A 27,332-nucleotide genomic window follows, 5' to 3' on the forward strand; every position below is an offset into this window, starting at 1 on the left:
AAGCGTATATATTTTGTTGATCGTGATGTGGAGTAATTTATTGAAAAAGAAAAGAAAATGGCGACGTCCACGCACCTCTCTGTGTCTGGGTCATTTATTAGAGCGAAAGCTCTACTCCTACATGTCTCCCAAAGTCGTTCATCGCGTCGCAATGACCTTGAGTAGCCAGAGCACAAGCCACCGGAGCGCAAGCGACGTGGCAGGCGTGACGTCACTCCACGTGACCCGCTGCGGAGATGGGTCGCAGCTGCGCTCGCTCGGAGCCTAGTCGCTGCGGTACCAGGCGAAGGTTTAATGGCTGCTTCGCCGGTGTTTGCTCGCTGAGGCGTTCAGTCTCGCTATGCATGGTGTGCCTGCTGGGGCGTCTGTGCGAGCGCTTCAGCGCAAGCGGCAGGCTGAATCCACTCATCCATTAGGTGTATCTCGGGCTCCGAAATCTCAAGCCAATGCAAAGTTGCCTACTGAAATACCGGAGCAAATCGAGGCCAGGTAAGCAGCGAGAGAGGGAGAAAGGTTGAGTGAAAGGCAGAGAGGTTAACCAGGAGAAAATTATCCTGTATGCAAGTTATTGAGAAGCTTACGAAACGCCTACTGCAGCCGCCGCCGTCGTTCTGTAACACGTACAACAACAAAGAGAAGAAGAAGCCTCACTTTAATGAAACACTGTGTGCACGCATAGCCTTTGCAAAACCAAGTCAAACATACCTTTCACGTGCCGGCTTGACACTCGTTTATTTTATGTTTTTTATTTCAATCGCAATGCGCTGCGCGCTCTCCTAATTATTTCCTCAATACAGGGGAAGCCGCGTGAACACAGGCGAAAAGCGCGCGCCCAAACCGGCCATGCGGCGCACCGCTTCATTATCAGTTTACACTACAACGTGTCTACGGTGGAATTCCCAGCATCCTTCTGGATACTCATCCTTCCTTTCTTTTTCTCTCTTTCGCACAGAGTGAAAAGGGGGAGGGAGACTGGGTTTCGATGTCGTCACGTCCCTCTCCCTCCTGTCTTTTTCGTTACTCCATGCTGGCACAGTTTTGACTGAAAATAAAAGCACAGCGCAAAAAAGACGGGACACAAGAGACAAGAAGACGCGACGGGCGCTCACTACCAACTGATTGTATTACGAAAGAATTGGGGGAAAATATAGAGAGCGTACGTCACAAGCACGCCTGCGCACACATCGCAAAGCTAATCATCAGAAAATCTACTGCATACTGCGGCAAAGCAATTTAAATTCCCGCTCCCGCAAGGACACTGACGTCTGGCTGACGCAATCTGCGCCCTTCTTTTTCATGTAGAACGCCTCCAACAGTTCACGAGCAACCGTTTCTCTGCTTCGTCCCAGTACCTTCAAACGAGCAAACAAAGGCAAACAGCCACACTCCACAGTTTTGACGTCGCTTTGTAGCCTAGCGTCGCTCTTTCACTTCGGTCAGCCACTGTCGCAGAGAGGCGATCTGTGCCAAGACACTCGCCTTCGCTGTGCCGCCGGTCGCCTTGTACTGTTCCACAGAGTGCTCATAGTTCCACAACTGGGCTAAGTCGTCGTCGAACAGGTCCCTGCAAAATCGAGAGGACGCGCCACCACTGTCACCATGACTTCCACTGCAAGTACACTGCATAAACACTGCACTTTGCGATTATTTTAAGCCGATTCAAAGAAAAAGCAGTTGACAACATATTGTTGTGTCGGGCACGCTGTTTCACACCAATGAGATCCTAGCTAGCACTAGGATTTCAGCGGTGGTTTCAGAGCCATGTCTGGGTGAATTAAGTGCTCCAATCGTAAGATACTTCAGTCTAATGACCAATTGATATTTATCGTCAACTAAGTTTACCTAGTAGTTAGTAATCTTGTAGGCCTTTAACAATCACTTAATCAAGTCGTACTTCTTAAAAATCAAATGGTGCGTCGAAGCACACCGTGTTCCTAGTTCGTCAATCTCACAGGCACTAAGCTCGCATTCTCTCAAGGATTCAAGCATGTATGAACTACCTTTTCGCCATCCCGAGAACGTCACTGCTACCGCGGAAAGCGCCTTGGTAAACCAGAAAATGCGCAAAAAGGAAAAACAGGTTGTAGCGCCTCCTTTAACCTCGCGCACTAGCTAACCGTGACGTCACATAATTTAGAGGCCTCAGATGGACCCTAGCTAAATATTTGTCGGTAACAGAGCACTGCATTATGTTCAGAAAGAGCGAGAGACTGAAAGTGGTAAGTTTCGGGAACTTAGTACCGAGCCAATGCGCCCCAAATAAGGCGAAATGCATTGAAATCTGTGACGTCACATGTAAACGACGGAAATCTGGTTAAGGCGTGAAATTCAAAATTTTGAACGTTGACCTTAATTTTCTCTTCTAATAATCAGCTCATCATCGTGAAATTGACGGCGATAGAGCTTTTAAAGAATGCATTATCAGTCTAAACTGACTGATAAGGCATCACCTTGTTGGCTTCGTACTTTGTAGTTAAGAGTCAGAGTTAGAGGACGCGGGTTCGATTTCCGCCCACGACGACCGCGTTTCGATGGGACGAAATAGAAGAAACGTGCGTGTACTTAGCTTTAGGTACACGTTTAAGAACCTCAGGTGGTAAAATTAATTTGAAGTATATACACCCAGCTTTACGGCGTGCGTTATGATCATATCACGGGTTTGGCACATAATACCTCTGGATGTACATATACGTAAAACATCTGATTATACGTGAGCTTGATGACTTCTGCTTGGATTTGCTCGGAAGTCGCAATAACGCAGTTAACGTTTTGCCAACGTAAATTAGTTGCACCAGCATGCGATCTGCCGACTATACCGACCATACTGATGAATCTAATACTGTCGAATTATCAACAAGTCAATGCTATGGTGTTACTTACGAAACAGACTTCGCATCGGAACAGGTAAGACTTGTCATGGCCAGATTCTTCTGCTCGGCAAGGGCTACCAGTTTCCCGGCAATGTGGTGCGCATCACGGAATGGTGTCTGCAAAAATGAGAGAGATTGGAAAGCGGGCTCTGTGAGCGTCTATTGAGAAGCAGCCTTACGAGGAGCTATTGACAAGGTGCGTTGTTGGGCGATTTGCTACATCACTTCACAAATGTATGGCGACGAGAACATATTTGGACGAGGACGCAGGTGGACAAGGAACAAATTACGAACAGCACTTGTTCAGGAGAGCACTTGTCCTGTGTATCATCTCTCGTCATCGCATAAATTAGTGTTCGTCGATGTATGTTTTCGGCAAGCAGTTTCGCCAGACCCTTTCTGCACAATGCAATGGCATACTTATTTATTTAGCCTGGAGCAGTTCGAACTGCACTTCACCTTAACACGTAGTTATACGAAACTATAATTGCGAAACGAGGGCCACATCGTGAAACGATCGCCTGCAAATTTTGGCAGAAACTGAATAAAGTAATCGTAATTATTCCTATCACTACTTTCTTATAGCCGTGTATTAACATTCAAACAAGACAAACTTTCGAAAATCGCCACACATGCACTCCGTACCAGAGCTGCTGAAATGTGCACGAGCCCCAATGTTAATCGCGATGGTTCATTAGAGTCTTCGTGTCTCTCACGGAGAGGACTACGTCACTGACGGCGCAGCCAATGGCACGCCTCCCTTTCTCTCTTTCTTTTATTATTTTTGCACTCGCTTCCACATTCGCACCTGCTCTTCATTTTTAGCGTGCCAGTGGTGAGTACTGGAGATTGCCCACTTTCTGTGGCACACAGCTGCGCTAGGGGTTTTCTGCGTACATAGGAAGGACGGATTTTGGTTTCGCCTTATCACGTATACAGCCTTGCTGTAATAAGATGGAGGTTAAAAGTGATGAGAAGTCGTTCGGAAAACAGTATAAGGACAAGAAACGGGAAGGAAAAATACACATAGGGATGCCTGATGCTGTTAATGTAATAGGGAAAAAACGAGGGCACTGAGTTGGGGTACCCAACGATATTGCCGCGCGCGCTTCTTTTGTTATTCTTGAGTAACTAGTCCGTTGCATGCGTAGCCGCTGCCTTGCGCAAGCCGCGCCCTAATGTCTGGGAACCTTCCAGACTATATTAGAATCTTCTTATAGGCTTGAGCGCTAAAACGCGAACAGCTGAGATTATTCTCGATCTAACGCGGCCACCGGCGATAAGTCTCTAATGTTCGATGCCGCATGTATAAATGCCGACGCGCCTTGCTGCAGGTCAGTTTTGTCGACGGCCGGCGCTCTGTTCGCCGCTATCAGTGTGTATTGCTGTTGCTTGACTTTCCGTTTCCCACAAGTTCGGCCAAATAAAGAGTTTCATTTTGGACACGCCGACTGCTGCCTTCGTCGATGTCACGACCCCGTGACAATATCGCACCGCAGTGCGGTGAAGGTGAAATGTTCATGTTGCGGTACAATGAGCACCCATTTTATAACGCGTATAAATTAATCATCAACATTTCTTACCCCTTTCCGCACGAGGTAGTACGCGACATCCGTGGCCAGCATGTCCGGGCTAAGAGCAGATTCGCAGGCAGCTTTACATACCTTGAGAGAGAGAGACAGAGAACGTAGCCAGCACGTCATTGACCAATCAGGGCTTCTTATCTTCTACCTTCATTGTTTCCATGTTACCAACGGCCACTTCCAATGACGCGGCCAGGGTGTCATAGGCATCAAACACGGCTTCCTTGTCCTCCTGAAAGGCTCGAAATTAGACAAAGGAAAAAAATTATGTTGGCCACGTAAAGTTAAAAGCTCGAACTACGGAAAAGAACGTGTCCTTCACGCGCTATAAGTTACGTGGAGATGTTTTACTAAAGTTTACGTGCAGTGTTTATTGACGCTCGCAACGAATGCCGAAAAGTCCGGCGAAGTGCCGATTTTGTCGGCGTGCACGTAACGCTGGTAAGTAACAAGCTACCTTTTCGATAGAATATACGTGTAAAACATAAATAAACACATGCGAATACTATATACGTACGCTTGTTCCAGGTGATTACATTGTCGAGGAGCAGTGCTGGGCAGTATCGAAGATACATGTATCTTAGATACTATCTTAGATACTCTTGGGGTATCTCGTATCTGTATCGCGATACGTCTCGCAAGATGAGTATCTGTATCTGTATTTCCGATACATTCAATAATGTATCGTGTATTTTAAGATACAAGATACTCCTATAGGAATACCACGCTATGAAACAATAATCGCTGGCTCAACTCCGCTTCTCAAGCTGGTACTGGTGCCACTAAACCGCCTGAATAAAACTAAGGGCAATGACATAATTTTATCTTTCTGGCAGAGTCCACCAGTGAGGGCAGGCGATGAGGCGTGCGCGTCCGTTTTGGTTGAGTATATTGCCACACCCACCGGTGGCGTAGCCAGGAATTTTGTTCGGGGGGGGGGGGGGGGGGGATGACGTAGCAGCGCGACCGTAACGACTAAGTATATGAATAACATGTATTACCAGTGACAATTTGTATTAGATGCTGCAAATCACTTTTTGAATGCTGTGCGCACTGTCAAGAACGAGTAAGAAATGAGTTTTTTCATAAAATTATTATGTTGGCATGCCCGCAGAATCTTTCCAGGAATAATTGTCTTCAATTCTTTCAATTTTTTTGTGTGTGTGTAAAAGGTACGGCAAATATCACGTAAACTTTGGAACTGCATCAGTTTTCAACCGAAGAAGCACCTGATAACAAAAAAAAGGGAAGTCCAGAAAATGGCCATGATGAGGTCAAATATTTTAATGCAGATTGTTTACGCAAAATGTTCATCTTTTTGCACAAATGGTGCGGCCAGGGAAAACAAGAATGGGAAAGTACACCTCGAATACGGGCAAAACATGTCACCGGAAACAGTGCGCAGTATGTGTACACAAAACATCACAAATGTACATTTAAATATGCAATCAATATACGAAACTAAACAATGATCAGTATACATAATGCCCAAAATAAGGCAAAAGAACATGCTGCACAATCACAGAAACTGATACGTCCTTGGGCCAAGCTGCTGTCTCGGACGCACCATGTGGACAGAACTATAAAGGGAGAACGCAGAAATAACGAAAGAAACTATTCCAAAACTCTTTAAAAGTGCGAGCCACTACTGTGCACTCAATATAAAAGGAGAGTTGTCGCTTCTAGTTCAAAAAGCAATGAAGAACAAAAACGACAAATGAAAGTAACAAACAATACCGCTATTACGGCTTCCCAATAGCTGAATTTGTTTGGTAACGCCGCGTATGCCGACCTCTCAGTGAATAAGGTGAAGCTGTCGATTGGCTGTTAATATCCACCTGATGCCCGTATTCGTATGCTTATATTAGGTCACGGTGTTAACTGCTAAAAGGTACAAAATCCTCACTGCTTTAAAAGGTGGTGACATTGACCTGAACTCTGGAACAGCAGTGTCTTTTCCTTTCGTTTGTGCTGATTTTTGTCCTGCTCGCTATCGAAGGACAAAATTGACCCGGCGAGGAAGCTTAGCGAAGCGGTCAATGACTTCCGACACGCTATGTCGACGTTTCTGTGGGCGTACACAAGTGCCAGGCCAACCATGCGTTCCTCAGACATCTCGGAGCGTAAGTAGTCCTTAAGTAACCTCATGCTTGAAAACGTTCTCTCTGCGCTGGCAGTGGTCACTGGAAGGGTGACTAGAATCTGGAGTAGCTTGTACACATTCGGATAGGACCTGCTGTCGCAATGAGAGAGGGCATCGGTTCCTGTATTGGGGCGCTGGTTTGCTGCTTTGTTCGCCCACTTTGTCCACCATAGTCACAGTTCTCCCAAAGCAGCCCTCGTTTCGACGTCATGCGCAAAACCGGTCAGGAGATTTTGTGCTCCTTTCTCCCGATCATCTTGCATTGGTGGTACTGCGGATGGTACGATTACTGAAAAGTCCTTTATAAGGGCCCTGTACTTCTCGAACCGTTGGTTTAACTGGGCTAGTACGTGGTCCATGAACGGAATGAACAGGGTTCTGCGAAAATATTCTTCCGCGCTTTCGAATGCATGGTTCCCAAGGTTTTGCTTCCGGACACCGGCTCGACGGCTGGTGATCTCCACATTCAGTTTTGCTGCCAATACCTGCACTTGTGCAAATATTTTTGAGAAAGAAGCATTCGCGTTCTTGCGGTCATTTTTAATTGTCTGCTGTACCGCTTCTATGTCGTCAGTGGCACCGCTCATGTCGATACTCCTCGTCTGCAGCTTCTTTGACAGTGGCAAAGTCAGTGCTAACACGTGCTCCGCCACACGCAGGCTTACAAGGAACGCTGGTGACAAGAGTGCCAACATTTGACTGTTTGCCTGCACTGGACCTTCGCCATTTCCATTAAACTTAATCTCCTCTAGTGCTGCAATCAACGGCTCAAAGATACTCACAAATGAAAGCACTGCATCGTGCTTCTCGACCCAACGCGTTTCGCATAGTCCCAAAAGGCGCTGCCTTGTAGACTCAGGACAGCTCAAACTTATCATTTTTCGCAAAACGTGTGAGCGGCTAGAAGATTTACGGAAAAAGACTGACGTCGCCTTTAGAGTCTCAAAACAGTTTCGGATGTCTGTGATGGAGCATGCCGCACACAGAACTAGATTATGGGGGTGACTGGTACAGTGAGTGTAGAGCGCGGCTGGATATTTCTCCCGAACACCATTCGTTTTGCAGGCCATCGAGCTTGCACCGCCTTGACCACGGAGGTGCTGCATGTTAATTCTAATGTCTGTAAGGAACCTTATGATGGTGTCGGTGAGGGCCTGCGGTCACGTTGGTCGTGAATTGGCACAAAGCCTAAGAACACTTCTTCGATTTCGTTCGCATCCTTATTAAGGTACCTTGCAGAAGCAGTAAGCTTCTCGATACCAGCAATATTCGTCATTTCATCAGCAAGTACGGAGAAGCAGCCTGCAGCGTTTACTTTTGCGACTAGGCTTTCCTTGATGATTGCAGCAGAGATTTCTATAATCTGGTTTTTTACATCTGGGCGTTATACGAGGCGTTATTTGCGCAACTTTCCAAATGCTTTTTTTATATCTGTGTCGCCACAATCCGCTCGCATGCGAAGCAGCGCTTTGAAGTTGCCTGCATTTGTAGAGGAGGCTGTGCTTGAATCCATGGGACCACTGTCTCCATGGCCACGGAGAGCCAGATGTTGCTGCCCGCAAAAGAGAACTGTCTCAACAATAGGCTGTAACTTCCTTCGGTTCTTTCTTATTTGAATTTGCCTGCCATGTTCCAGTTGATAAACAACACTGGGCACACATCCTGAGAAGGTTTGAAGAAAATTTTCGGCTACCAGCTGAGCGTCAGTGTGATATTTAGTGGCTTCATGTGCACCGAAGACTGCGAGGGCGTGCTTCCACTTTTGAAATGGCTTGGATACGAGGGCCCCAGTGCGCGCATGTTGGCCCTTGCCAACCTCAGTTCTGTTAAAAAGGACACACACTCGGCAAAACGCACCCTCTTGAAGCGCTGAGTAGCTAAGCCATCGGTACCTGTCCAGCCAAGCCACCTGAAACCTTCGTTTCTGTTTCAAATCGTTCATAGACATAAACATGTAGCCTGGCGGAGGAATTCAAGGAGACGTTAGCAGTTGATGTTTTGTCTGATCATCCACTTTTGAGTTCATCTGCGTAGAGCCCGATATCAAACTTGCTTTTGCTAACATTTTGAGGGTCTGAAAAAGATAAATAATTAAATAAATAATAATAAGGCTGAAGCCCAATGAATCCCACCCCCCGGGTGACGCCCCTGGTCGGTGGTGTATGAGAGCACGAAAAATTTCGGGGGGGGGGGGGGGGCTGAAGCCCCATAAGACACCCCCCCCCCCCCTGGCTACGCCCCTGACGCCCACTTCTTGTTTTATTTTGATGTTTTTTGGGTTTGACCAGCAAGGACAGTTATCAACGCTCGAGGCTGTCCGCGAAGCAGTGTTCGAGAAGCTTCTCGATTGTAGTAGACCGTTTTGTTAAGATTTCGCGCCGCACGCGAATGTTCCAGCCTTATCGAGAGATAACGCCGCCACCAGCGATATCGCTGGAAAGTTCGATAGCGCCTGTATAAAAGCCGACGCACGTGACCGCTTGTCAGTTGATCGACGGTCGACGCTCTGTTCGCCGCTATGAGTGTATTGCTGTAGTTTGACTTTCAGTTTCTCGGCCACAAGTTCGGCCAAATAAAGAGTTTCATCTCGGACGTGCTGACTGCTGCCTTCTTCGACGTTACGACCACGTGACAATATAGTAACATGACAGCGCTCGCGCAGTCTCGACAGAACAAGCGCGCGAACGTCTATGCTTAGCTCACGCGCCTCAATTTTTTCTCGACTTCCTTTTCTTTTTACATGTGCCATTGCCATGACACTTTTTTTGATCCACTGTCCAGCGCCGCGTACGACAACGCATGCGGCGGTGATCGCGCATATTCTGATGCCGCTCTCCTGCGTGGTGCTTCGTTACGAAATTTGAAGCATAGGGTTGCTTTGCGTCTCGTCGCGTTCAAACATCAGCGATTTGAAGGATTTTGTGGATGTAAGTTAGACTTACATGCGATTGACTTATGTGCAAATAAGATCCTAATTATAGTACTACTAGTACCGATGCTAGATCTAATAGATGAAGCGCTTATCTAGCAGAAGATATGTTCGTGTACCGTATCTTTTTCTTCCTGCTGTCGGTCGAATCCCGGCCGCGGTCGCATTTTCGATGGAGGTGAAAATACTTGAGGCCCATGTACTTCGGTTTAGGTTCACGTTAAAGAATTCCAGGTGGTCCAATTTCCGGAGCTTTCCACTGCGGCGTCCCTAATAATCGTACCGCGGTTTTGGGACGTTAAACCCTAACAATGAATATTATTATCTTCCTGCTATCTTTATTCAAAGAGTTTGTGAAATCATAATTTGATTGTTAGCACAAGTGCTTTCTATGCTGTCATTCTTTTGCATCCCGTACATTACCTACTGCTCTGAACTGTTTTTTTCCGGTCTGGTCACATCAATATGTCTCTTGTAACGTGCTGCCAAAATAAGCTCTCTGCTTTATTCTTACTTTGAACTGTCCGCTTTATTTCTGCTACTGTTTACACTTTTATATTTCACTTGAGTTTACTGTTCTGCCAAGGCAATTTTGAAAACAAATATGTAATCATGTGGGCGCGCACTGACTATACAGTACCGAACGTCCTGCTTACTGTTTAGCAAAACAGCGAAATTGAGTTTGCACTATATATAATAATGGAAATAATTAGGAGCCATTGTAATGTCGTTAGGAAGGGGATTTGAGAAACATTGCTATACTAAATGATCCGTTTTTCTCATGAGCGTTCCAGCGAGCCGTTTCAGTGAATTTTGCATAGGCACTAAGTCGTTTTATTGTCTTACATTAACAAGCAAGTTGACGATACTTCATGCTGAATTGTCATAGCTATTAGGGGTGCCGCCTGTATCGTGTTTCAATACTTATTCACGATGAATATTTGATACAGAATGGCTTTTCTATTTCCTTATATTTGTTTTTCTTTTTGAGGCCTCTCCATTTTTTTTTTACTATTACTAGCCGCCAGGTAATCGGAGCTATACGTGGCAGTAGCGTGAATAGCAGCAGTGTCCTGCGACGGTTTATGCAAGTACACTGCCACGCGCTTTTATTTCTTTATCTTCGTGTGATCAGGTTTAAACCGCAAAAGAAATATTAACAGCGCTCGGCTCAAGCCGCGCCGTGATGTTTCGAAATCTTTGCGATTGTTTCAGATTGTTCCGTTAAGATTACGCGCAACCGCGGCGGCTATATTTCGATGGAGGCGAAATGCTAGAGGCCCGTGTACTGTGCGATGTCAGTGCACGTTAATGAACCCCAGGTGGTCGAAATTTCCGGAGCCCTCCACTATGGCGTCCATCATAATCGTATCGTGGTTTTGTGATGCAAAACCGCAACAATTATTATTAAAATTATGCGCAGGGCGCGAGCACTCTAGTTCACTCGGGAGCTTACGCGAGCACCAGCGGTAACGCTGGAAGGTTCGATCGCTGATGTGTAAAAGACCACGCGTTTTGCCGATGATCAGGATACCGAAGGCCGACGACTTTTATTGCCGCTATCAGTTTACAGCGTGCTTTGCTTGTACTTCGAGTTACGTAGTTTTCTGGGCACAAGCTTGCCCAGCTGTGAGCAGTTTCGTCTCTAACAGAGTGAGTGCTGCCTTCTTCATCGTGACCACCATGTGACAATACTATAGGTATTAGGCATTTCTGGGGTGCACATGTTCTCTCGTTGAAAAAAAAAAATTGTTAAAAGGTTGTACGTTAGTGAACATAATGATAACGAATGCTTTACGCCAGCATGTAAGTAGAATATGAGAGGTCACTGCAGTTTTATGAGCTTTAAGTATACACAATGCGTCGCGAAAAATGTCGTTAGCAGCGTTGTTGTTGCTGTACACCGGTGATTCGTATTGCATAAACGGTCTTTAATAGACAAGGTATTTGCGCCACACCGGTATTTGCGCCATCGTGCGCAGGCTTCGTATTGAAGTTATTGTGATTAGATGGCGACCCGCTAGCTGGTCGGCAAGCTGAGCAGCGACTCCCATCAATTATAAAAATGACAAGCAAGAGCCGCTGTCAGTGAAGAGCTGTCCTGTTAAGCAGCCAAAACAAACCCCAATAAGTTTTGTCGGAAGTAAACTAATGCACTTTGAGCAAGATGGACAAAACTTTTGAAATACTAACAGACATTTCATTAAAATGAAACGAAACTGGTCACATTAAAGACATTTCAAGTAAACTTTTTCGTGCATAGTCTATAATAACAAATTTGCGAATGTATCGAAGTATCTCAAGATACAATTGGCAAGTATCGTATCGGATACAAATATTGCGGTAGTATCTTGTATCTGTATCTCCAATACTTGTTGCCTGAGTATCTTGTATCGCGATACAATTTCAAAGTATCTTTGCCCAGCCCTGTCGAGGAGTTAATTTTTGTAGCTAGTCGCCCCATGAGTGGGCGTTTAGAGGTGGAAAACTGGCAAAGACATAGTGACATAATTGATACGCGCTATAACACAGTGCGCTATAGCCGCTGCAACGATGACATAGGTTGCAGTATACCTGAATGTCCTTGTTGTAGGTGCTCGGTAGGCCTTTGAGAACCATCAGGAAGCCAACAAGCTGCGAAACAAAGCAGAACGAAGCCTTTCTCTCTGTCTTTTCGCTCTGCCGTTGGCTTTTAAAGTCCTTTTATGTAGCTTGACTAGCACAAGGACGAAGAAGAAGGCACACACAGGATGTTATCTGCGTTCTTCTTTCGCGTTCTTGTTGTAGTTACGCTACATAAAATACCTGCAAAATATTACACCAAAAGTACGAAACGGAGCCTGTGCACTGATATTGAACGACAGGGGCGTAGCAAGTGGGGTTGAATCAAAAACGTAAATAGAATTTTTTTTCGGGGGGATCCGACACTCCTTTATGTATGTTCGTGTGTTTGCATGTGCACGCATGTATACACACAATGCCAAAATTTGGGAATGGGCGTAGGGGGGGTCCGGGAATTGAGCCCCTCTAGCCACACCCCTGGCTACGCTACTGTCGAATAAAGACAATGTTGTTGTTATAATACTCTTGTTGACGTCAGCCGACAGCCATTATCAGCCAACAGGCAGCCATCATTTGGATAATATCCGCCACCGCTTAGCCAACACCGGCCTGTGTGGGCAGTGTATGCGAGTAAACGTGGTAGTTGGCTAAGGAAGACCTCTACTCGAGACAATTTGAATTCAGCCAGAAATTATCGTCATCATCATACCGCGTTACAAAAAGTGGATAGAAGAGACAAAGGGTAACACTGCGTTCAGGAAAATACAAGGAACGAAACAAAAGAAGGTAAATAAATAAATCTTACGTGTCCAGAAATCCTGCCGGTTTTGCCGCGTATGAGCTCAAGTCCATCCGGATTCTTCTTCTGTGGCATCAGGCTGCTTCCCGTACTTTATGATATAAAGAGAAAAGAATTTACGATCAGATCCAATTCGGGGAAAGCAATGCAATGAAGACACGGCTAGTCATATTGACGATTTCAAATGTTCCAGACGTAAGTCAAGGTCTTAGTTTACTGTCTTTAAAGGCGAACATCTTTATCCTGCATGTTTACGTTCTTCTTAAGTGGAATAGGCAGCTAGTATTTCGTTGCAGTAATTTCTGTTTCTGTGTGGTTTTCTTGGGCCGAAGCAGCCCAAATGCAAGATACGTTCCAACACATGACATCACGTTGACGTGCGAATATTGCCGATACGGCGCGTAGTGAAAAATACAAAAGGAAAGTTTGATCGTCACTTTCTTCAGTAAGAATTCACCTCTTTTAGGCAAACCATTGAAAGTACGATCGGGAAGAATGCCTTACAACTCTGATCCTTTTTAATGTTTCTGTATATACTATTCCTTTATGCACTGCATATAAGAATGAAGTTTAATTAACATAGAAGGAGGGAATACTGTCGGACAGTTGTAACATTTACGTGTAAGCGTCGTCGAGAGTCACATATCCAAACTGGGCGGAAGAGTAGATGATCAGGTCTTCGGCCCACTTGCTGAGATGAACCGCGGTCAGCGAACAGGCAAAGAGGAATTCGGCTGTACACAGGGACACAAAGTTCTCGCAGTGAATGTTGAGTTCAATGAGCGGCCGCTGCCATGGTTTCTATATAGTTAAATTCCGCACACTCACCGACAAAGTCCCTGTCGCTGACGGCAGCGATGCTATTCTGAATAACACCGTCGAAGAGAAGATCTGAGAGAGAAGCAATTCTTCAGGGGAAATTCACGTTAGCAAAAAATGGAGCCAGCTGTCTTAAAGTCATCATACCTTTCGTTTCATTATTTCTGATCTTAGAAGCTCGACTGCATTAATTACGTAAGTTGGGGGAGAGGGAATATATATTCAGAAAAAGAAAAAAAATGCAATCACAACAGTACAGGAATAACGCTGCAGTCATAACGACATTTTTTTTTTTATTCGCTGATACTTTGAGAAGCAAGAACACATATGAGAAACTTACCAGACGCCATTCTTTCCTTGTCGATGGGGAACGGATTGCCAGCAAGTGCACCACTGCAAAGTAGCGGAAGTATTGTTGTTGAAAATTGTGTGCACGTGCCGGCAAACGGAGTAGAGATGGTAAAATTATGACGTGAGAAGCCTTCGATTGAAGAATAGTAGAAAAAGAAAGCGCGCAAGGATACGTAGCCTTTATTTCATAATCATTGATCATTACGTTTTGAAGCAAACTGTCATCGCCGTGCTCATGCACGAAGGCTGCATCGTTCCAACGCGGTGCCACCGTATACGATTAGCTTCTTGGCTGAGCCCCAACGTATGCGCCAAGCTGGCATACCGCGATGCTAGAAACAAAGATAAAAGATTACAGGCTTCAATATAATCGCGCACGTAAGTTGTCGTCTAGTCGAATAACATACACGCAAGGTAATAATTCATTACTACGCTTCCCGATAAATTCGGGACTTGGACCAGCTCTGCGTTGCATTTACATTTGATATCTGCTGCACCGTCGCATGCACGTCGGCCAGCCGTCGCCGCCCCAAGAGAGCAATTGCAGAACTCTCCTTCATTCCTTCAAGAGAGAGAGAGAGAGAGAGAGAGACGAGGACGCATCTTACATATTTGCACGTGGAAACGAAACCGCAGCTCTGCACTCTCTAGGCACCAGCATCGCTGCATATACAATTAATGCCGCTGCTCAGCTTCAAGAAGCCAGCGTCCTTATGAGGAATTCGACGCACTCCTAAAACATACCGTATGCAGGCACGAAACGCAGACAACCGTGTTGTGTGCAGTGTTCGCCTTACCTTCCCAGAGGACACACGTTCAACCTGCGCGAGAGATCGAGGAACCGCTCCGCGTCCTGCCGGAGAAACCAGGCGTAGCTGCAAGGGGAGTGAGTGTGCGATCGACTTATCTTCAGCGATTAAAAATTCGCGCCCTCTCTTCTCAAGTAAATGTGTAGACTGAGGGTGAGAGAAAGAGAGGGCAGTTAGATAAAAAATGGATGTCACTGTCAGTGAACATATGTCTACAACATTTAACAGCGTACCTTCTTTCTGACCACATATCGGTTTCCAGGTAAAAATAGCAGCTGGCTCAGGTGGGCACAAACATTACGTGCGCAGCAAGTGAGAAAGTTCATAATGGCGTACGATAAATGAAAGTTCGAGACAGCCCATCACCAGCACGTGGTTCACCGCTTATGCTCTTTCCCGATATTATAACGTCTCTGATGATCGGTCCCCGTGGCATTGCTGACAAAGCATTCAGCATGCTCTGTCATAGTACGCTCTCCCGGAAGCTTCACAACACCTTCACAAAACAGATATAGACTTGCAACGCCTGTAAAATGCCCATTTCGCGGGTACGCATGTAGAATCGATAGCAACGAGAAAAAAAAAAAGCGTATTGCGCGTGTCACGGGGAAGGAGCGCCGAGCAATACTTATACCGTGACCTATACCGGGTGTTCAAACTTGTAAGCTTTATGGTCTTCTTAAAACTCAGCACTGGGAATAAGGTGAAAACCACCTTCTTCCCAGTGCTGCAATGTTCCTCCCTGATGTGGAGAGCAGTCATTGCTTGATATCGCCAGCCTGTAGCAAAAGGGTAACCGTTGTCATATTTGCCTATGCCTTCGACCCGTTGTCAGACTAAACGTCGCACGCAACTGCCGCGGCACATCGGGGAGGAGCTTTGCGCCAGTGCTCACTGTCTTGCATGCGTAATCATGCAAACCGCAATTAAAATTTGCAGCGGGATATCTCAAAGCTCATGTAGTACATGTGCTAGAAGAAATCTTCCAAGAGGAACTGTGTAGAAACGCGACTGCCTCCAGCTTTTCAAAACAAATATACCCGCTTGCTGCAGCCACTAAAAGGTTCATTATTCAATCTTAGTCGATTGGGCGGCTGACAGCGATAATTATTGTCTCACTTTGTGTCCCCCTGGATACATAACTTATCCGCGAAGGTGGTTTTCACCTGCCTCCCAGTGCTGAATTTTGAGAAAACCACAAAGCTTAATTTTGAACACCCTGTTCGAGATTCGCATTGGCAAGGAACGTGAGTGAAGTTATGGCATATTATTTGTTGAACGCTTATGTACACTGAAGCTGCCCACGAGTTGGGAAAACAGAGTATAAGCGTACACAGCTTATTTCTGTCGCATGCATGATGAAAACAAAGTGGGATATTTGGCGCCTTTGTAGGGCCTTGGGCGCTCAACATTAACAATGGCATTTTTTTTTATTTCACAGAAGAATCTCAACCTAAATCAGGTTAATTAGGCAGTTCTGAGTTTCAAGTGCAAAAAAAAAAGAAGAAAGAAAACGGAATGATAATGAGGCACGCCGCAGAAGTGGGGAGGGGGTGGGTATATAAATACGTTGGTAGGAGCTAACACAATGGGGAACCGGCATTGTCATTGTACATTATGACATATCAAGTGCTGCTATAGCCAAGCAGCACACGTGGATATCCATCTAAAATTTGTAGCTCTTCATCAAAGGAATTCACTGAAGGCGTATTTGCGCACGCCGCCCCAGTTGATACATGTAAAAATCGATCTATCGAAACCCAATTTTACAAATTTCCCGATCTAACGAAGAAATTTCCATTCCCCGGCAGGTGCTCATGGGACTCAGTGTTGTCATCAGCTCGAATTAACGAAGCTTTCATGGCACCGAACTCGATTTAACGAGGTTTTTCCGGAAATAAGTGAGGCAAAATGCGATGATTTCTTTCCAATTTTAACACGAAAGTGTTTTATGCCGGGGTCCACCAAGACTTCAGTGACGTATTTCCGTCACGGAAATGACGTCGAAAAAATATACACAATCAGATGGCAAAGAAAAAAACCTACCGTCAACGGGCATCGAACCCACGACCGCTCGGTCCGCAACAACAGATGCCGGGCACGCTATCCACTGCGCCACGTCACAGCGTTAAAGCATCTAGCCGTCCTAGACACTAGTTTTATTTTGACGAGGCTGCACGCCGCAGTCGGTAGAGCTTTCACATATCAAATGGCGCTGGGCGCAAATACTCCCACCAGAACATGGTGGTTGATTTCGTTATGTAGTGGTTTATGCTACAGATGGCACTGATCGCCTTCTTGGAACTTTTCTTGCTCTGCCTGCTCGCGCATTAACTGCATTCGTTATCCCTGTATTTGAATATCGGCAGCTCGTAGCTTCACGTGACCGTCTACCTCAATGCTCGAACTGTCCTCGCGGAGTTTTCACACACGCAGGCGTGTATTAGTGGCAAATAAAATGTAGCGGCAGCTTTCGGGTGCCACCACGCTACAGTTTTAGATTCCGAGGGACCGAAAAATACCTTCCTCGAATTTACGAACTCTCCGATTTAACGAAATTATTCGAGCGCCTCATCACTTTGTTAAATCGAGTTTATACTATATTTCTGCATTTTTTTCTACGTTACCGGTTTCAAAATTTCGCGTGCGCTGTGACTCGCATACTTTTTATAGGAGAATTGTTTCACTCATATCTGCAGAGAATTTGAATTCCCGGCAGTGCAGCATGAGGTTGTTGTTTGCTCCGCTTTTCAACGAATTCGCATGCTCCCGCAACCTGTGCAAGTACATTGGCCAGTTTGTCGAATGTAGCGCCGACCGCATGACAGCGGCGGTCGTAAACAGCTTCGGTGGTATACAATGGGCGTACTTATGCTGGTACTTGTTAATGCACCGGGAGGCATTTCGCGCTCGTTTGAGTTTACGAGTATGCGCAATTTCTTCAACTTGTCTAGGGCTGAAAAAGAACCAGCACGCGTCAATTACTGCTTGAATGTTCCGTTCCTCGCCAAAGTCAGCATGTAACGAATACATGCCTATCACGAGCATTGCGTATAACGAATGTATGTTATACTCCGCGACAACTTTTCTTGGCACCACTGTGGAAGCTACAGAGCCAAAGTGCCTGCATGCGCGCGCGCCAAGAAAGAGTACCTATACTTATTTTCTAATTCGAAAAGTTACCTAGCTCGAATAAATAAAGATTTCCTCATTATAAAAAGAGAACGAGTATGGGAAGCCATTTGTGAAAAAATGTTATTGTAAACTTCAAGTTTGTTTCTGTCTTTATTTTTTGGACAGCACCACGTTTTCCTCACGCCTGCACCACATTTTCCTCACGCCTGCTCTCTGAGTCTCAGTAAACATGGCGTCCGCGATGCCTCCTGAACCGTTGGCCTGAATCGTGTGCGGCCGCCAACTCGCCGTTTCGTTCTCCGAAGAAGCTGTACTCTAAATTTGACAGGAAGTGGCTATCAAACCAGACCACGCAAGTTATCTGCAATGTCATCGCTGAAGTGAGGCGCCGTCAGCGTGACTTGTCTGCAAATGCAGTGTGCCGGACTGTCGCCGAGCTCACCGGAGTGAGTGAGCGAACAGTTAAGCGTATCAAGGCTGAAGCTCTGCGGGCCCCACTTGCCCTCCCCGACGCGCAAGAAATTGAATTTCTCGGGCCAAACTGAGAAGCGCATCACCGGCAAGACGCGGCTGCTGCGCTATTACACGTTTGCGTTGGCAGCACAGCTACTTCGTGCGCAGTGAAATACCTACGGCCGAGAAACTACGCTCTGTGAAGGTGTGTGACCAGCGAAGCTTCATAAAATAATCTGCGTCAGTCTCTTTTTAATCAAGCGTGAGCTCTCTTTAAATCTAAACCCAATTCAGCGGCATCATGGTACTTGCATTCCGTATTTATTCGAATACAATGCTAGCTTTTTCTCAAATTTTTGCTACTAAAGTCGCCCCTCGCGTCACAATCGTGATCGCGTTACAATCTAGCAAACGCCGTATTCAGGTTGCGGTGTGCGCTTGGTGGCGTTCATCATATTCCCATGTGTCTTATTTTGTTGTCTTCGGGCTTCACCGGCAAAGACTGTTTGGAATGCTCCGCGCAGACCGCGATGCGATGTTCCAGAAAGGCCACGATTGTTTTAGATCTTTCTGTTAAGATTGCGCGCGGTACGCGAATAGTCAGAGATTACGTGGCCACCAGCGATAACACTGCAACATTCGATAGAACATGTATAAAAGCCGACACGCTTTATGACTTGTCAGAATTATTGACGGACGACGCTCTGACTGACTCGTTTCCCGCCCACAAGTTTGGCCAAATAAAGAGTTTCATCTTCGACACACCCACTGCTGCCTTCGTCAACGTAACAACCCTGTGACAATATACAGTACAGTAGGTAGATGCATCTACGCACACTGATGTTCCCATTCTGCATGTAGACGTGATGCTAAACGCTCTAGCGATGCGAGCAAGCTAAACCGAAACTGGAACTGAAATCGGCTGCAAGATGCCGAACTACTTGCGTAGTAACACAAATGTGCGGATGCCCCGCCTCCGTAGCCTTCGCTCCAATGCCAAGATAAGTTGTCGCCGAGTATAGTGTCGAGCACGGATTCGTTTTAAAAAGCCTCGAATATACTTAGTTTCATAGATATATCAGAGGAGCTGTGCTTCCACCTACCTCAGCATCCAATGGGAGAAGCGAATGGGCTGGGCCTTTTGGAGGTGCGTGTAGCCGGGCATGAGCACGTCGATTTCTCTGAAAGATGTCAGATATAAAGACAAGGCTGACAAGCTGCGCGCCTCTAAATGAACGCGCCCAGTTTCATGACTGGCATAAAAGGCAAACAACTATACGTTGACACTTGCCTTCCCGGCTGTTCTCAACTAGATAGTATGTGCCATCAGGGCATGCTGCAATTTTTTTTTAATTGCGGAGTACTTTAGACGTCCGGGCTGTCGTATGATGTCGTACGCTGTCATCGCTTGGCGTAACGCAGGCAAAATCACGTATAGCACATAGCCATCTGTAGCATATTGAGCGCGCGCTGACGCCAAGGAGAAGTCTTCTTCCTCTTGTTCTTCGAGCGCCTTGATGACGATATTAAGTGCGGAGAACTTTAGGGGCCCGGGCTACCGTATGCTGTCGTCGCTTGGCGTAACGCAGCCACGTATAAAAATTAAAAAAAAAGAGGAAGCAAGCGAGAAATAGACAGAGAGAGAAATAAATGCAAAAATAGGAAGAAAAATAGAAATAAATAGAAATAAAGATAGAAAAAAGACAGAAAAAAGTGGAAAAGAAAAAAAAAGAGTGAGAGAAAACAGAAGAGAAACAAAGAAGGCTGCCCAGCTCCGCACTTCCTTCAGGCTTGGCACCACGAGGGCGAAGCCTAGTTGCCTTTATTCTTTTTTTTTTTTTTCATGTGTTCAATGTGGCAGCAGTGTCACCGCATTTAACTAAACGAGATTATGGATGCAGCTCGCTTTTTTTTTTCAACTGCAGCTAAACGAAAATCAACTGAAAGACTTTTTTTTTTTGGTAATTGCGTTAGTATTCGATTTCTTCAGAAAAATTATTCCTTGAAGGCTACTGCATTCATGTCTAAAGTGAAAAGTAAAGTGAGGAGAGAAATGCAAAAGGCTGCCGGTAGAAACCAACACTGCGAAATCGACACGTCTTATGCAGCGCTCTTCCTATTTGCGAGCTACCGTGACGGAACGTTTGCAAGTGCCACATTAACGCACGCAAAGCATGCAGTAGCGAAATTGGATCAGGTCCTACTTTGCAATACATATACAACGTGTCCCAAATATAGTGCACCGAACCCTGCATAAAAGTGGATCGTTCTACGCAAGCCAGTCGAGTTAAGCACCCAACAATAATAATTTTCTATTTTTTGGTGGCAGTCAATTTCTTCATTTCTGACAGAATATGGCGCGCCATACCAGTTAGCCCAATTATCCGTGCTACGTCAATTTCTTATTTTCGGTTATTGATCTAACTTGGGATCACACAAAAAAAATTCTCTGGTGGCCACGAAGCCTGGTTTTCGAATTTCTGTCTGTGCTATAATATGCAGACAACACAAGGTTGTATTATGAACTGCAGTCCTAATCAGTGACGTAGGCAGTAATTTGTTTCGGGGAGTGCGGGTCACGCCCTTGATCCGACATGGGGTAAGTAAATGTGGTCGAGTGTCATTTTGTGGTCTGTAGCCCATAGGAGAAAAAAGAATTTCAAGGGGGGGCACGGGCCCGGTGTACCACTCCCTGGCTACGCCGCTTACAGAACTAAAAAGAAGTATTAAAGTAGAATATTTTCAATAATATGTGTACGCGACTGCTCCCCATCTTTTGAGTTTTGTTTTATTCATTTTTTGCGTTCTGTCGTCCGAGTGTTTGTTGGCCGCTCGAAACAACACCAGTGTCGCTGGCACCGTAGCTGAAACGCGACACTTTGCGTCTTCGTGCCCCAGAAGAGGCTTCGGCGCCGAGTTTCCCCGAATAGGTGGAAGTACGGCCTCAGACCGCAGCGCTATGTAGCTCCGACTCTCCGGCCAACAGGGCGTCTACGCTCGGATCCTCGCCATCTGCCATGCTCTGGGCTGAGAGGGAAGCCTGGCCTGCGGCCGCCGTTCGACACCACGGGTGGTCAGCTCGAGTATCTAGACGAAGCACCGCACCCTCCGACTTCGTGGAACCATTTGAGAGTGTGTGCGTGTGTGTTTGTGTCAGAGTGCGCGTATGAGTGGCCGGACATGTGGCCGGGAAAGAGAGTGAAAAACGCGGCAAGGACGACAGACCGACAGACCGAGACGAGAAGAGACTGCGCCGTGTATGCGAATCGAGCGGTTGTGCGTGTGAGCGATGAGTCTTTGCATTGTAAGCAAGTTTTCGTAATTAAATGTAAACAACATCTTCGTTTTTAACCGCGCGTTTTATTTTATTTCTTCGGCCGTTTTGCTAAACAACGCTAATTGCATAGTTACACAGTCAAACACCTTTGGGACCCTCAAAATGTTTCGTTGCAATGGTATATCGCACGGTAACGCACGCACTAAATCCGGGACATTGTGAGCCCTTCGTTACACAGGTCATTTCGGTGTAGGAGGCATTTCACAGGCATTTTGACTGCGCATTGTTTTAGCTGAGACAGCGACGACAGAGCAGCGGAAAGTATGGACAGACACAACTCCAGATTTGAGTTCGCTACCTAACTCTCCCTTAACCCCTTCTTGTCAACCCAGCTTTGAACTGACAATTTAACGGCCGGTGCAGTATAGGAACTGAATGCTCGGAGCTGGAGACATCAGAGCTACCACCGCTTTGTTTCGTTCGTTTCTTATGTAGATTCCAGCTGCGGTGTTGATATCCGCGTATCTCGACAGTTTCTTCCGCGCTTTAGTGACCCCATCCGACAGGTATCGCTTATTGTACGCCCAGAAGGAATCAGTATAAGCACTTCACCTCTCGGCTCTTCCGCAGGCGATTGAGATGAAGTGCCTTATATGATCAATCAGGGCGGCGACAGCTCTGCGTGTCCACAGCCTTAGGTCCGTGGCAACCTGCGGCGCAGAGGATTAGTCAGCGAGAAGACTCAAGTGTACGGTCCGTACCTCGCAAACATTTAGATGTAAAGCACAACGAATCTTAAAGATATGTGCGTTTCGAGGTTATGCATTTACCATTTTCCTCTTTTGGGTGCTATTGATGTCTCTTACTGTATAAGCGCTAACACGCTCACAGGTCCGCGGACGGATTCTTGTGCAGAAGCGCTGACGTTGGCTGTTCGATTCCGTGTTTCGAGGTCGTCTTTCTTATGACGTCTCAGTGACGACTTCCAGTGGCAAAGACGAGGAAGTTACACAGACCCAGCTTCCATACATGTGTTACTGTTAAGAATTTGACAGATTTCGAGTGTGTTTAATTCCTTGGTTCTTGATAATGAATGATCGAGCGTCTACGTGCAAACGGTTTCGCACATTTATCGGGAACACCGAAGAAATTAGACGCGAAAAGATAGGCGAAATTGGAAAACGGATCATGCATAGTATTTCTTGTTTTCCTAAGATGTTAGAGATTCTTGTTTTCTATTCTCACTCTCAAATCTACCGCGAATGAGGCATTGTAACTATTTTCAGTAGCGCTGTTATTGGGGGTGCTCTTTCAATTTTTTTTTTTTAGCACAACACCGTCCTCGTCAGAGAACACAGAGCGCACTAGTGATTACCTGATCGTTCCGGCTCCGACCCGTGTGCAACTTGCCGCCGATTTCATGACCAATGATTTCCTGTGAAGCAAAAAACATTGATCATGAGAAATAAGGCTCTCCGAGTTTCGACGTTGATTAGCGGTCGCATTCGGCGTCTACTTTTTAATTCTGTGTTCAATAAAACTGCTGGTTATAAATTTAGCAGCTTACTTCTGATGGTAAAATGAGAGCTGGGGTTCTTAAACCATCGTTGCGTTCTTGAGCTTAACATTATTAAGTGTCCTCAACGGGGCGAAATCAGCACAGCGATATCTAACTTTCTTTTTTTTTAGTCTGTATGTGCACTCCGCAAGTGTTCGACCATGAAGCCGGCGAGATCGGTGGCGGCTGTTTTTTTTTGTTTTTTTTTTTTGCTCGTTTATAATGGTTTTAACTTTTCAAACTCAGGTGCTGAAACCACTGCTGCTGGTTGCATCCATCGGCCTATATTACTCATGCGATGGTATCACGAGCTTCCGGAATAACTTATTTTATCAGATCTATCTTTCTTTTTTTTCTTTTCCGCAACAGGTCTACCCAAGCGGCTGTAGCCTGAATTGGCGTTTGCTGTGATCATAGGTCGGCAAACTCACTCATGAGTCGACTCACTCGGACTCAGATCGAGCCGTGAGTCTGAGTCTGAGTGAGTCCGGGTGAGTAATATTTGGGTGAATTAGCGTCCGAGTGAGTCCGGTTGTGAAAACTTTCAGTGAGTCTGAGTCCGAGTGAGTCCGGTTGAGGAACATTTCAGTGAGTCTGAGTCCGAGTGAGCCCTAAGCGCAAAATATATTTCTTGAGTGAGTCTGAGTGAGCTCCGCACTTTTTTGCCGACCTATGCTTCTATCTAAACAACTTCAGAGTTATTATCAGCCTTATATCGGCTCGCGTTTATACTCCTGTCGACTCACACATACTTCAGTGCACTAGTGTTCATACGCCAGCTCAATATTTATTGATCAGAGGAGTGAGTTACGAAAAGGCGGGGGGGGGGGGGGGGGGGCAAGTGACACAGGTCGTTCCTTGATAAAATTATCTCGGTGGTAAGTAATCTCTTTCAATAAAAATGTCCTTACTGGATTGCAACCACTGATAACCTATATATGAAGGCACGAGATTAAAAGGCGCCAAGTAGAGCACCATTTATAGTAGATATTGCATGGCGTTGACACCATGGTTGCAAAAGCTAATTATGTGCTAACGGACTCATGAGTCGACTCACTCACACTCAGATAGATCCGTGAGTCTGAGTCCGGGTGAATCCGAGAGAGTAATATTTTGGTGAGTTTGAGTCCGAGTGAGTCCGGCTGAGAAACATTTTAGTGAGTCTGAGTCCGAGTGAGTCCAGTTGAGGAAAAGTTTGCTGAGTCTGAGTCCGAGTGAGCTCTAAGGGCAAAATATATTTCATGAGTGAGTCTGAGTGAGCTCCACATTTTTTGCCGACCTATGGCTGTGATGGACAAATGATGATACACAGTGGCTGTCACCGGCAACCGTGACTAGATTGCGTTGGTGTGCCTCTGTGCTCCCTTTCTCTCTCTCTTTCTACTCTCTTTCAACCTTCCCATCCCCGATTCATTCACTCATTCATGGGTAGTACAGAAGGAGGTGCTGTATGTTAGAAAACTGTCAGGGGGGATCTCCCGTGAGCTATTCAACATTACAGTAATTACCGCATTATTTGCAACATAGCAACGACTTACATAAACGTACACGAGACTAATCTGTAAACATCTATAGGAAATAATTTGAAAGAAAAGAAATGCGTACAATACAAGAGGCACGCTCTAAATTAGCCTTCTCCTCTGTTTCGCCCTCCTCCTCTCTTCAACGACGTTGCTCACTGCAGGCGCAACAATATACAGGGTGTTTCAGCTAAAAGGCACCAAGTATTAAAAATTAGGCATAGGCGGTACGCGTCTCCAATTAGCACAATATTGTTCTGAGCCATATAGAGCACGTGAAAATATTTTTTCCAATCCGCCAAGCTCGGCAATTAACAAAAATTGCTTAATGAACTTTTTAAATAACAACTCTAGAGAAAAATTTTCAATACAGAAGTTGTAGCGCTTGTTCAGAAACATCAAATTTCTAAATTTTTTCCGGCCTTTCTTTAAAGCGCGCGAATTTTAAAAAAAATACCACGTGACTGCCGCCAAAAGCGCGGCGCTTTTAGTGCCCTCAAATGTAAGTTGAACGAATTATCAAAGGCTGCTCCGCGCACGAAGTTCGATTGAGCAGGCACTGCTATGGACGCTAAATTATGATAGAGGCGTACCATCTAGAAAAAAAAAAAAGATCTACGAAAGAGCAGCCGTCACATGTGAGTGCATCTTTTATCTCGATTCTTCATGACGCTCTCACCCTCGCCCCTTCCAATGTGTTTCTTCATTGGTGCGAAAAGAAAAGAAAAAGTGCCTACGCTGCATCAAATGCTGCCTACGGTCTTATGCAGCATTTGCATGGCTACCGCTTTGTCGTTGAAGAAATTTCTTTGTTTTTGTTGAAACGGTATCCTCATTTTGTCGCTTAACGTCCATCGCAGTCACCGATAACCTGTTCCATCGATCTTCGTGGGCGAAGCAGCCTTTGATAATTCGTTCAACTTACATTTGAGGGCACTAAAAGCGCCGCGCGTTTGGCGGCAGTCACGTGGTATTTTTTTAAAATTCGCGCGCTTGAAAGAAAGGCCGGAAAAAATTTAGGCAGGGGATTTATCTTAACACATATTGAAAATTTGATGTTTCTGAACAAGCGCTACAACTTTTGTATGGAAAACTTTTCTCTAGAGTTACTATTTAAAAAGTTCATTAAGCAATCTTTGTTAATTGCCAAGCTTGGCGGATTGGAAAAAATAATCTGACGTGGTCTGTATGGCTCAGAACAATATTGCGCTAATTGGAGACGCGTACCGCCTATGCTTAATTTTTTAATACTTGGTGCTTTTCAGCTGAAACACCCTGTATGTTCCACCGAAACCCAGATTAAAAAAAAAAAACGGTGATTGAATGACATGTTTACCTTTAGTCGACGTTCATTGGCAGAATGAATGTCCTCGTCATCCCGAGTGACCACGAACTTTCCTGATGACCATTCATGTTCCACCTGGGATAAAAACGCTCATTACGGAGACCTATATACAGTACGAGGTATATTGTCAATGTCGTAATGATATATAATAGTTTCACCCAATATGCGGCCGAAGCTGCGTACTCTTATACATACTTCGGTTAGACCACGACGAATGGTGTCCGCTTCTTGTGGCGTAATGATTCCGGCGCGTTTCAACGCTTCGGCGTACGCCTTGCTCCCCTGCAATGAGCGAGATCGATAAAGGGACAGGCTCGATTCCACTTATGTGGGTGTATGGTTACAAAACATGAATGGGCCCAAGGATTAATCGTACGAACGATAAAATGTAATTCTGCGAGCCAAAACCGCGATGCGATCAGGAGGCGTGCCGCAGTGGGGGAGTACTGAATAATATTGACCTCCGGGGATTCTTTGAGGGGCACACCTATATTTATAAGTACACATGTGTTTCGATCGGCACTTCGCCCCTATTAAAATGCGGCCGCCGTGACTGGGAATCGAACTGATGACATTGTGATCAGCAGGCGCGACACCATGGACACAGAGCCCCCACAACAGTTAATGCGCCTGAATAAAGTATATAACGCACAAATATCCGCTGATGAATATGTACATAATACTAGTATCCTCCTCCGAGGTGCGGTCATGCGAGAGAGCCTGCGTAAAGAAATGAGACCTCTTCGATATATATATATTTGGGCGATAACAAAAATCACGCGGAATTTCTTTTTTCGAACGCTTTTGTTATTGCGACCTCAAGTCAGGGCCGATGCCCGCGAGGGGTTTCGCAGCCACACTTCGAGATTACGAAAAAGTGCACGTGCATTCATTCACCTCCACGTCTTCTTTCCACAGTCTTTGGTCGTAGGCGATGGAGTTGTTAAACTTTGACATAGCGTCGCTGGTTCTTCCAGAAAAGCGTCCACCCCATAGTTTATTCTGAAGGAAAGATGAAAGGCAGTGAAATTAAGCGTGTCGCAAGTCAATAAATTGTAATTCTTTGGAATGACCCCCCATTCCCGACGCAGCACTCACACTTTCCATCGGCGCTAACCGTTGGGCCTTTTGTCGAGACGGAGGCCTGTGTCTGCCGTTCTCTTCGCAGGCGCGGTGGAT

The 27,332-nt window shown here is 45.7% G+C and overlaps 1 protein-coding gene across 2 annotated transcripts; it reads right to left on the reverse strand.

The window, feature by feature from the left end:
* Positions 1 to 1,388: 1,388 nt before the first annotated feature.
* LOC119390247 (argininosuccinate lyase) lies at positions 1,389 to 27,180 on the reverse strand. Of its 2 annotated transcripts, XM_037657822.2 has the most exons (16): positions 27,051 to 27,180; positions 26,349 to 26,435; positions 26,145 to 26,228; positions 23,106 to 23,165; positions 22,343 to 22,440; positions 19,557 to 19,634; positions 14,854 to 14,931; positions 14,046 to 14,098; positions 13,715 to 13,777; positions 13,506 to 13,620; positions 12,893 to 12,977; positions 12,100 to 12,159; positions 4,602 to 4,685; positions 4,454 to 4,534; positions 2,881 to 2,987; positions 1,389 to 1,564 (listed from the first exon to the last, which is right to left on the reverse strand). In XM_037657822.2, exons 1-16 carry the CDS (start codon positions 27,108 to 27,110, stop codon positions 1,414 to 1,416), a joined length of 1,344 nt encoding a protein of 447 aa, XP_037513750.2. In that variant the 5' UTR covers positions 27,111 to 27,180; the 3' UTR covers positions 1,389 to 1,413. The 2 variants fall into 2 exon arrangements, with proteins under 2 accessions (XP_037513750.2, XP_049270662.1); XM_049414705.1 differs by lacking the exon at positions 13,715 to 13,777.
* Positions 27,181 to 27,332: the final 152 nt, after the last annotated feature.

The sequence above is a fragment of the Rhipicephalus sanguineus genome, chromosome 4, assembly GCF_013339695.2.
Source record: "Rhipicephalus sanguineus isolate Rsan-2018 chromosome 4, BIME_Rsan_1.4, whole genome shotgun sequence".
Lineage (NCBI taxonomy): Eukaryota > Metazoa > Arthropoda > Arachnida > Ixodida > Ixodidae > Rhipicephalus > Rhipicephalus sanguineus.